This window comes from Brachyhypopomus gauderio, chromosome 14 (assembly GCF_052324685.1).
Source record: "Brachyhypopomus gauderio isolate BG-103 chromosome 14, BGAUD_0.2, whole genome shotgun sequence".
Classification (NCBI taxonomy): domain Eukaryota; kingdom Metazoa; phylum Chordata; class Actinopteri; order Gymnotiformes; family Hypopomidae; genus Brachyhypopomus; species Brachyhypopomus gauderio.
In genome coordinates this window covers 6,324,772-6,335,233 of record NC_135224.1, presented here as the reverse complement: position 1 = coordinate 6,335,233, position 10,462 = coordinate 6,324,772, and the positions used below count along the sequence as shown (strand labels likewise).

The 10,462-nt window shown below is 48.3% G+C and overlaps 1 protein-coding gene across 5 annotated transcripts; it reads right to left on the bottom strand.

Moving 5' to 3' along the window:
- Window positions 1–473: 473 nt before the first annotated feature.
- On the bottom strand, window positions 474–10,261 carry rbm14b (RNA binding motif protein 14b). 5 transcript variants are annotated; one of them, XM_076972949.1, is made up of 6 exons: window positions 10,130–10,261; window positions 8,538–8,890; window positions 6,480–7,470; window positions 3,684–6,297; window positions 3,058–3,156; window positions 474–1,124 (listed from the first exon to the last, which is right to left on the bottom strand). In XM_076972949.1, exons 2-4 carry the CDS (start codon window positions 8,884–8,886, stop codon window positions 5,982–5,984), a joined length of 1,656 nt encoding a protein of 551 aa, XP_076829064.1. In that variant the 5' UTR covers window positions 8,887–8,890; window positions 10,130–10,261; the 3' UTR covers window positions 474–1,124; window positions 3,058–3,156; window positions 3,684–5,981. The 5 variants fall into 5 exon arrangements, with proteins under 5 accessions (XP_076829064.1, XP_076829066.1, XP_076829067.1 ...); XM_076972951.1 differs by lacking the exon at window positions 474–1,124 and having other exon boundaries at window positions 2,482–3,156; window positions 3,684–3,760; window positions 6,076–6,297; XM_076972952.1 differs by lacking the exon at window positions 474–1,124 and having other exon boundaries at window positions 2,482–3,156; window positions 3,684–3,760; window positions 6,139–6,297.
- Window positions 10,262–10,462: the final 201 nt, after the last annotated feature.

Below are 10,462 nucleotides of genomic sequence, written 5' to 3'. Positions count from 1 at the left end.
AAAATAGAAAGATGGAAGCGGCTGCTGATTCCAGACCTGCTGCTAGGTGCATGGTAACTGGAGCCATTTGACATCCCCGCAGTTCAGAACCTTTTGGCAGTTTTACCATTAGTAAACAATTCGTTCAGGAAGTAATCTTGCCTACTTTTAGATTTTTGAGCTTCTCTGCTGCAGGACACATTTCCACTGGATGTCAGCCTGTTGAACTCGTACTGAAAGTCTGATTTCCTGGTCGGGGATTAAGCCTAGTAGGTTTAGCCTGGGACTAACCTGGGCAGACTATGGTGAACCAGTCTAAATCTGGTGGTCATCTTAATCTGGGAGGCAAACCTTATGACATGTTGCGATATTAAAACGAAATGAAACTACACGTGAATCAAGTTGCACATAATGGCCCTCTAAACTGTCCCAAGGTTCCTATGTGAATAACAGATGTAAATCCAACCTGAGACAAAAGAAAACACTACGTGCGGGACCTTTTGCAGGACATATTTATTAAAGAACAGCATGCGACGACAAACCGTGTGCATGCAGACGCTGGTGTAGAACAGTACATTTATCCAGTCATGACGTTTCTGCAGTTAACATTATACCAAAGCATGCATTTACCCCTCCATCATGGTGTAATTATGAGCAGTTCACATCATACCCCCTGCAGCAAGAACTGTCATTCACTGGGTATCAAAGAATTTGTTTTCCTTCTTAAATTGTACTTGAATCGGAAGATTATCTGGGAGGGGAAAAAACTGTAAAAAAAAATTAAATAAAAGTTTTAACTAGATAAGAAAACGTCAATAAGGGATCTCTCAGTGCAATGACTATAGAAAATGTACTAACATCCAGCACCTTACTGTGCGCCTAGGTGCACTAGGCCAGCCAACATGGCAAAAGAAGGGGACGACTTGTTTAAAATAACAACCTGGGAAAGATGAAGTGTACATATAGATCTAGGAAAGGTTAATATTGCCATCACAGGTCAAAGGAGATAAGTGCCAAACCCAATAATCCAGGAGTGGCCAACCGAGACCCTGGATGGAGTCCAGCGATGTCTGGTGCTCTCTGCTCCGCCCCTCACCAAACTGGGCAGGACGACGGCCTTTCAGTACCTCCATTCAGCCGGTTACCTTGGTTACATGGACACCCAGAACATCACAGATGTAGCAGAGCACAGAGCTCTCAGCTTCACCCCCATTTCTCTGAACCCGTCTTTTTAATAAAAGGGGTCACGTTATTTAGGGCTAATCAACAGAGCCCTCCTCCTACAAGGTGGGTGTGTGAGGAAGTGCCGTTGCATGTTTTTAGCACTGCAGTGAGAGATTCCTGGGCAGCCTAAACACACACACACTTAATTTGACACGACTAGCCAAAGTACTGACAGCACGTTCCGTTGGTGCTCACTCAAGCTCTGGAGAGAAGGACACAGGGTCTACAGAAACCCTGGGATGAAACTGAATTTGCAGGTGGCTCGGAGCTCTGGAGGTCTGGGTTTATAACGCACTTCTCTGGGAGGCTTTCAGACTTTTACAGCCCACTTCACACAAGCCGCCATTAAACATGATTCTCAGAGGGAGAACGTTGACCTCAGGTCAGTTTGTGCCTTTCAATTCCAATAAATATGAACACAAGAACGGGACCAGGACCTGTGCAAGAGATGCGCTACTCGTTGGTTTTGAGATGCCCTTTAAATTTGAGCTACTGTTTATATGAGCTCTGACTCAGCTGAAATCTCACATAAAACATTTGCACTGCAAAAACTGACAGATTTAAGCACTCAAACTGCTTCTGAGCACTGGCTTGTTTAGATGAGTTACATGAAGGTTACACACACCCTACTCCTGCAGAGACAGGTTCACGCAGACGCCATCTGGGCAAGCGTCAGGCAGACTCACTGATCTTCAAGTCAGTATTCACCAGATGTTGCACTCACTTTTACTGAAGGTCACATTCACGTATGAGGTGCTCATTGTATAAATCGTATAAACTTCTGGTGTATACTTCAGGTAGACATCACTTGAAGAGTGGGCGTGACACCTGCGGTGGGCTTGTGGGCGGGGCCGTGTCTTTTGTTTCAACTCAACAACCAAAGAACGAAACCTTATGAAATCTTTTTTGGATGAGCAAATACGATGCTTTGGATTAATCCTTCTCGAACAAACTGGTACCAACACGCCCTCTGGGGGGTGAAGGGTGGCTTGCATCTGTCAGCGCGCGATCACAAATTCAAAATAAAAGCCCTAGTGGCTGGAGTATTTTTTTTTCTTTCTTTCTTTCTTTTTCTTTTTTCCTCTTTTCTTTGGGTGGGTGGGGGAAGGGGAATGCGTTCAGGCAGTTAGGCAGCAAGTGCGTAACACCGAACAAACTCGAGAGAGCCGGTTTGGGGAGGCGACGAGGGCGGCGGCAAGCTGTGCGTGTACGGCGAACAAACTCCGGGATGGGGAAAAAGGGGGGGAGGGGGAGGATCAGGGGGGGGGGGGGGGGGGGGGGGGGCAAAAGCGAGATCGGCGATCTACTGAAGTGGGGGTCCTGCGCAAAGTCCACATCTGCCAAACCTGGACACACTGGACACACAGACACCCAAGCACTCTCCACCATAGCAACAACGCCGTCCAATCACGCCCTAAACACTCCCTCTCTGTCCAGCTCTCCCACTGGCCAGTGGTCACCCCACTCACTCCGCTAACGTAGCCGCCATCACACACACACACACTCGCTCGGTCATCACGGTGCGACCGCACACATCTTTCGCTCACAGCGGTGCCAAACGTGAGCCCCACTGAAGCTCGGCAGCGTCTACCCATCAGCCCCTGCTGTCACTCAAGCTGCCCGCACAGTAAATCTTTTTTTTTTTGTTTGTTTTGTTTTTTTTTTGTTTGTTTTTTCGGCAGCGACACTTTGGCGCAAGGCGGGCCGACCCCCACCGGCTGTGGCAGCGCTGGCGGTGGAGCGCAGACTAGAGGGGAGGTGGAGGGCTGGGTGAGAAGAGCAGGTGTTCGGTAAAGGCGCAGGCGCTATCGGGATTGGACGACAGGAGGGGGGGGCGGGGCACAGTGCGTTTACCTGGATGGAGAGAGAGAGAGAGAACTTCCTGTGCATTGCGCGACGCTAACTGTCCTCCCCCCACCAACACGCATGGTGTCCACAGTTCCTTTGGGGGACCTAGTTCAGTCGGGACAGGGGAGTCAGAAAGTTTTGCTTTTGGGTTTTGAAACAAACAAAAAAAAAAAGCAAAATAAGAGCATGCACAGTCAAAGAGAGTCGTCACAGAAACCACAGCGTCAAGAGAACGGTTGAGTGAACTCTACAATTACGACTGACAGCCTGTCAGGCAGCAAAATCCTGAGAGACAAAGCATATTTAAATAAAAAAAAATAAAATAAATTTTAAAAGGGTGTTTTCTTGTACACACGATACTTTATAACATCCCCAAACCAGCATGTTTGTTCAATGAAAACTAAAAAAAAAAAAAAAGAGAAATAGAAAACAAACCAATAAAACACCAAGAAAAGCATCACGTGTCTCCCAGTGCAGTAAACTCGTGTTTTAGGGTGGGGGCCATGGGTGGTTATTTAGTCAGTGGCTTGCAGTGTACAGTGCAGCTCCTTTGAGGCGGGTGGAGCGAAGTTTGGTAAAGCTGGGGGGGGGGGGGGGGGGGGGGGACTGAGGGAGGGTCACCTCCAACTTACCCCGTCCACAGAAACAGAGAGGGAGGGGGCGGGCTCTAGTCCTCTCACTTCCTCTCAAGGCTGCCAATCATTTGAGTCTGGTCGTTTCACAGAAGAAAAACAATCATGAAACAGCAACAAAATCAAAAACCTTAAAAAAATAATAACAATAAAATAAGAATCTTGTTCTCGCTTTACGTTCAGAATGACCACAGACATGTCTGGTTATGTGTTTCCCTAAGGATCATGCACACAACTTTATTTAAATTTTTATTTCCCCATGAAAACATTTAAAGCAACACGATGTTACTGGGATACAAATTACACAAATGAAGACATTCAGGTTTTATTGGGACAAGCACTTCCTATAAACTGGCTTCATCATCGTGTAGGTACATGAAACGTGTTGAACCAGTGATGAGAAGCTGATGTCACAATGAAATGCAGGTGCACTGAAAGGTGGGGGGAGAGAGGGAGAGAGAGAGAGAGAGAGAGAGAGAGAGAGAGAGAGAGATAGAGATGGAGGGGCAGTCTAGACCATCTGAGCAGCGCATGAGAAAGAAGACTGAAAGAAACTGATAGCCATCTCCCAATTTGTTTAATCCCACACCACAGCACCAGAGAATACAGCTCTTTGATTGTGCTTTCTATCCAGTTTCACATTTTAAGACTATAGCCGAAAAAAAAAGAAAAAAAAAAAGCTAACGTTTACACATTTCTCCTCTAAGGCATTAAAATCATAAGCCACTAGAAACACAATTTTGGCTGATTTTTTAAAAAGAGAATTTGGCTATAAACAATTATTCTGTAAAAAGCTACCTTTTCCTCATTCATGGACGTAAACAAAGTTTATGGAGAGTGTTTAGAAAACTGATATTTGAGTCCCTTTTATTACATTTATAAAAACTTCTGGGATCAATAAGACACTTCCAAAAATGTTCTACTACGCAAAATGGCAGTAAATTCAGTGAGTCAAGGCCCATCCCCAAAGACAAAACAGACAGGCCAGATGCCCAATCCCAGCTAATGGCAACTAACTACACCTTCCCCCAATTGGTTAATCCCCATTTATCACCACGGTGACAGCAGTAACAATGTTAAAGTAAATAAAAATAGGAGGGGAGAAATTTCACAGTGTCTTTCAGCTTTCGGGACAGGTGATGTGGGGGGGAGGGGTGATCGAGACTGGAGCCGAATAACTTCTCGCTTCTCTTGAGATTTAAGGGCAGGACAGAGGTGTGTGTATAGTGGTAAAAATCAAGGCAGATTCCCTACGTGTGTGTGTGTGTGTGTGTGTGTGTGTGTGTGTGTGTGTGTGTGTGTGTGTGCGTGCGTGAGAGAGTGTATGTATCTGTGTGTGTGCCCGTCACTGCAAGCTTAGATTACACACCTTTACATGTGGCCAAAGTCCCAGTGACGAGACACACACATGTAAAATCAGTGTCCAACCCTGGTCCTAACCCTCACACACCTTGGAGTAAACATACATTCATGTTATCAAAGTGTTATTAATGTCTAACCAATATGCTTGTTTAATCTGCTTGTTACAAAGTTATGTGACACACACCTATACACACATTCAGACAGACAAGACATACATATACACACACACACACATCACACACATACGTAAACTGGTTATTAGTTGACATAACTATTTCATAACTAGCAAATCTTAAAAATCTCAAGTAGAGTATCATTCAGAGGCTACTAACAATGGATATAAAAAGCCATAAAAAAGAACCCATGGCTACAGTCTAGCCTACACCTCAGACCCGTCTACAGGGAGAAGGTTGGGGAGACGGCAAACGCAGCGTCTACGCGCGAGACTGTTAGTCGTGGTTGAACACAACACACTCCCTTCATCCGGCCTGGCCGCTACGCTGGGTGTGTGATCAGAACCAAGGTCAGATATTCCAGTACTTGAACAAAAAAACAAAAAAAAAAAGACGCCCACCTTCTTAGAATCAAGACACACATGCACGCACGCACGCACGCACGCACGCACGCACACACACGCACACACGCACACACGCACGCACGCACACACGCACACACGCACACACGCACGCACACGCACACACACACACACACACACACACACACACACACACACACACACACACACACACACACACACACACACACACACACACACATCTTACTCATAAACAAAAAATGCTAACTCAGCAAGCACACTCAAATGCACGCACACACACACATACGCACACACACACACACGCACACATACGCACATGCACACACACACACAGTGTTACAGACATGGTACGGAGGGCAGGAGCGGGGGAGGGAGGCACACTATCGGAAGGGCGTTTCAGGGGTGTGGAGGGCGAGTTCGGAGCGGCGGAGGAGGGGCTCCTTGCGTGACGGCGGAATCGGCGGAGGCTCATACACGCGGGGCGTTGCCACGGCAATAGCGGCAGCGGCAGGCACGGGGGCGGCGGGCAGCACTGGCCTGAGGGCATCGAGTGTGGCCACCGGGGGGGCAGGAACGCCAGGGATTGCGGGGAGTGTGGACACCGCGGTGAGAGGGTTAGGGGCCGGGTAAGGGACTGCTGGGTACTGGGGATACTGGGCGAGCTGCTGGTACTGCTGGTAGTACTCTGCATAGTACCTGAACGAGAGACACACACACACAAACACACACATACATCATCCGGCAACAATAAATCAGCAACGAACAATTCACAATATCTGTGAGATGACTGAGATCATGAAAATTCATATGCGACGTTCTGTTATGTGCAGACAGCAAGCAGTTACTAGAACTGCCCGGGTTCGTCCTAGAGGACCCACCTGGCGAGGGGATCATCGTCCTGCGCGGAGCCGTCTTCGCGTCCGGCGGGCGTGGGCAGCAGGGCCCGGCGCTTGGCTCTCTGGTACATGAAGGGCTTCATGACGGGGTCGGGCAGCAGCGGGGCCGACCTGCGGAGGGGGCTGCGGTCTCGCTCGCCCGATTTGCCACCGCTTGACTGCTGTTCCGCCAGGACCTGCTGCCCCTGCGCAAAGTAGTGCGCCCTGGCCGCCTCGAAGATGGCGGTGGGGTCGGCCGCCCCCAGGCCGCTGTAGGCCGGGCTGGCCGTGTAGATGGCGGGCGCGACCGAGTAACCGGGGTTGGCTGCGGCCGCCGAAACCTCCATGCTGGGCGCCGCGGCTAAGAAGACGGGGTTGGCCACGGCGGGCGCGTAGACCTGCGGGCCGTAAGCGGCAGCAGCGGCTGCGGCGGCTACCGCGCCATTGGTCACCTGGCCGTAGAGGGCGGGGTTAACGGAGCCGTAAACCTGCGCGGCGGTGGTGCCCGAGTTGAGCGCCTGGTTCGCCACCGCGCTCCCGTACAGCTGGTTGGGGACCGTCCCGTAAACCTGGCTGGCCAGCGCTCCGTAGACGGCGGACGCCACAGGTGTGCCGCCCTCCGCCCGGGCACCAGCGGCGGTCAGACCGGTCAGAGCTGCGTAGGTGGGGTCCAAGGTGGAGGTGTTGTAGACAGAGTTGTGTACGCTCTGCTGCACCTGCAGCGGGAGTCCCGCAGCCGCGGCCGCCGCAGCCGCCAGCACGGCCGCCTGGCTCTGGTACTGCTCCAGCGCGGGTTTCCCCGCGGGACATTCGCCCGCGTAGTGACCCTGCTTCCCACAGCTCACGCACGGGATCTTCCCCGTGGGCGTCTGCTTGCTGGGCTGCACCTTCGACAGCTCCACGGACAGGGGCCGCCCCTTGAAGGAGGTTCCGTGCAGGGCTTCGATGGCCTGCAGAGCGTCCTCCTTATTCTCCATGTGCACAAACGCGTAGCCTGTGTGGGAACAAGGACGCCGAGCTTCAAACGGTGAACCAGACATTCTACAACCTGTGAAAGTACTGCTTTAAAATTCAAGATATTAACAAGGCTTGAATGCAACACCAGCAAGTATCATGCAGGAACATGGAGGGAAAACTCACTATATTGCTCAAAAGCAGACAGTACACCAGTTGTGTTTGCCTACTTCAAAGTGTTTACACCATGGACGAGTGGTTAACTTTTAAGCTAGTAAAATGCAAGGGGACAATTTGTAAAAACACAAGCATGAAGTGAAGATACACAAAGGTGCTTGGCTCGTGTGTGAAGCTCTGGCAGCAGGAATCTGCTGCTCCCCTGTGGACAGAAGGGTGGAGGCAACAGCTGCTGGTTGTTGCCTCTGCATTTTTTCTTTTCTAAAGTTATAAGCACCATTTTACCATGAGAGCATAATTCATGCTTTTGCTTATCATAATCAACCAGCCTTTAAAAAGTGGCCTTCTGACTGAACAGGCAATCTAATCTATTAACAGGCTTTTGTATTGCAGCCTGTAGGGTGAACGGTTCATGTACTTTTTGGTCATTCAATTTTAATTCTGGAACCCGATATCCACATTCTTTGTTTCACAGAGGTTAGGTTTCCCCAACCAGGGAGAATGTTGGGTACCAGGTGCAGGAACAGTTTTATTGGCCAAATCTTGTAACCCATTCTGGTTGGTTGATCATTTCTGGCAGTGTTGTTGGGCACAAAATAGTAAAAGAAACCCAAAAGGTGCTCACAAGCACACTGGATAAACTGGAGTGTGCACACAGCGTCCAAATGAGAGCAAAGCAGAATGAACAAATGTGCGCATACCACTGTGCAGGAGAACAATAAAAACGTGATTCAGGATAGAATGTATTGTGCCCTAGGCAACAGTCTATAGCTAAACACTTAGCATTCACCTCCAAGTATACTGTTACACTTGGCAATGGTATGTAGCTTAAAAGAAGGTGTTCGATGTACGGTCAGAGTTAAACGTTGACTTAAGAACTGGACTCCCCCTCCTTCTGACCGTGAGTCTATTGAGGGAGTCAAATCTTACCTTTAACTTTGTCACACTCCAAGACCTTTCCAAAGGTCTGAAATAGCTCCTTTAGGTCTTCTGTGGTACACATGCCACTCAGATTACCCACAAATACTTTGGTGGAGTGCAAGGGGCGTCCACGTGATTCCTCGACCACCAGATTACGACCTTTGAACTCTCGGCCATTGAGCTCGCGTATGGCGCGTTCGGCAGCACCCTCTCCTTGCAGGTGGACAAAAGCGAACTGCCTGAGGACGCTACAGCTCACCACCTGCCCATAAGACTCGAAGATTGCAGAAAGTTCTTCCTGTGTGGTGTCCAGGGCCAGGTTACCCACAAAGAGCTTCACCGTGTGGCCCTTGTCCATCGCGCTAGAGAAACAGGAAAGAAGCCCTCAGTTAAAACAAGCTATGCTGGTTTAGAGGGAGTTGACAAGAACTTTGTTGACAAGACAAATCTAATTATTAAGAAATAAGAGCTAGAGAAAAAGAAAGGCAGAGATGGCATTTATATCTTATCAGTCAAGACTGAAAAAGGCACAAAGTCCATTCTGTCTTGACGCCCCTGTAAGCAACTGATGAAGCCTATCTGTACCGAGTTAAGAGTTTACTAGCAGACGGTTGACTGGGCGTGTTCCTTCACTACCAAACGCTGGCTCTGCCAATTCCTGCCATTTCTGACTGATTCTGATACACAAGCAATGAACGGAAGTTTCTATGAACTCCTACGCCACAGGTGACACCTGTACGAATCGTCTTACAAGTTCGTCTTTGTTTATTACAAAGAAAACGAACACCCACACAGATGGGTACATTACCTTTACCCTGATTGGCACCTGAACGGACGTTTTTGACATTTAACCAACTAGCTAGGCTAACGTGTTTATAAAGGCTTGTCGAGTTTTATTTTAACATGGCAAGTGCTATTTTTATAGGCAGATTTGGGACAAACAATCTTCCCCAAAGATGAGCGACCTGATGACGCAGTGGGGGCACCAAGTAAACACAACGACTACTTCCTCAATGCAAGAGGAATCGTTTAAAAAAGAAAAAGAAACGCGTCCAAACGAAGCTATGGTGACCTCACCTTGAGGGGGGGAAACAATAGTTTATACGTCTGAATTCTGTTTATTTATTTATTTTACAACAGATACATATCTGAAAAGGAGGGGGTGAGCTGTATATTTTATTGTCGACTGGCGTCAACGACTAGCATAGCTCGAAATGGGGGAACGCAACAAGAGGGACGGCGAGTGGTCGCGTGAATGTAACAATTCGACACGTTACGGTCTAAATGCCGCCACACGTCACAATAGACGATTCGAATCTGGTTACATCGTATAAATGGCGCTAACGATACGATGTTTCACGTCTGGTCTCCCTTTGTCGCACAACCGCTGGATGACTCCGTGTGTGGACTAGATTTCGGGTGTCCCCGCTCCCCAACCGCTGCCTTTTCTATCGCAACTTAACGTATTTAACTTGCGAATTCGCGACGCGTAAAATAACGTATTCGCATTCGGAAAAATATGCGCTCGGGTAAACGAAACCGTTCTGTGAAATATTGGAAACGTAAGCACAAAGAAAAGAACAAAAAAGCTTCCATCTTACCTAAGCGGTGCAGTGTTTCAAAATGGTCGGTCCACTTCCGTTCTTCAGAAAGAGGGGCATTCTTCACCAGCGGGGGAACAGACCGCAGGCAAACGCGCCCTGCTGATTCATTACGTTTATTCAGAGCGAAAATGGCGCATATCTCAACATCGCAAAAATAACAAAAAAACTACCACAGACAATAAATGGCGTTTTCCTCGTGTTTTTTTTTTTACAAGAATGATTTATTGAACACAACGAAAAATCATTTAAGATAAAATTTGTGAAACAGGCTTCGCTTATTAAATTAACGTCTTTGTTTTAAGTAAGTAAGTAAGTAAGTAAAATACATTT

What these genes read in the sequence shown, in the direction of transcription:
- rbm14b (XM_076972949.1), bottom strand. Translation starts at nt 8,886, where the DNA reads ATGGACAAGGGCCACACGGTGAAGCTCTTTGTGGGTAACCTGGCCCTG. An exon ending in GGAGTGTGACAAAGTTAAAG is followed by an intron (nt 7,471 to 8,537) that starts GTAAGATTTGAC and finishes GTTCCCACACAG; the next exon opens with GCTACGCGTTTGTGCACATG. An exon ending in GACGATGATCCCCTCGCCAG is followed by an intron (nt 6,298 to 6,479) that starts GTGGGTCCTCTA and finishes TCTCTCGTTCAG; the next exon opens with GTACTATGCAGAGTACTACC.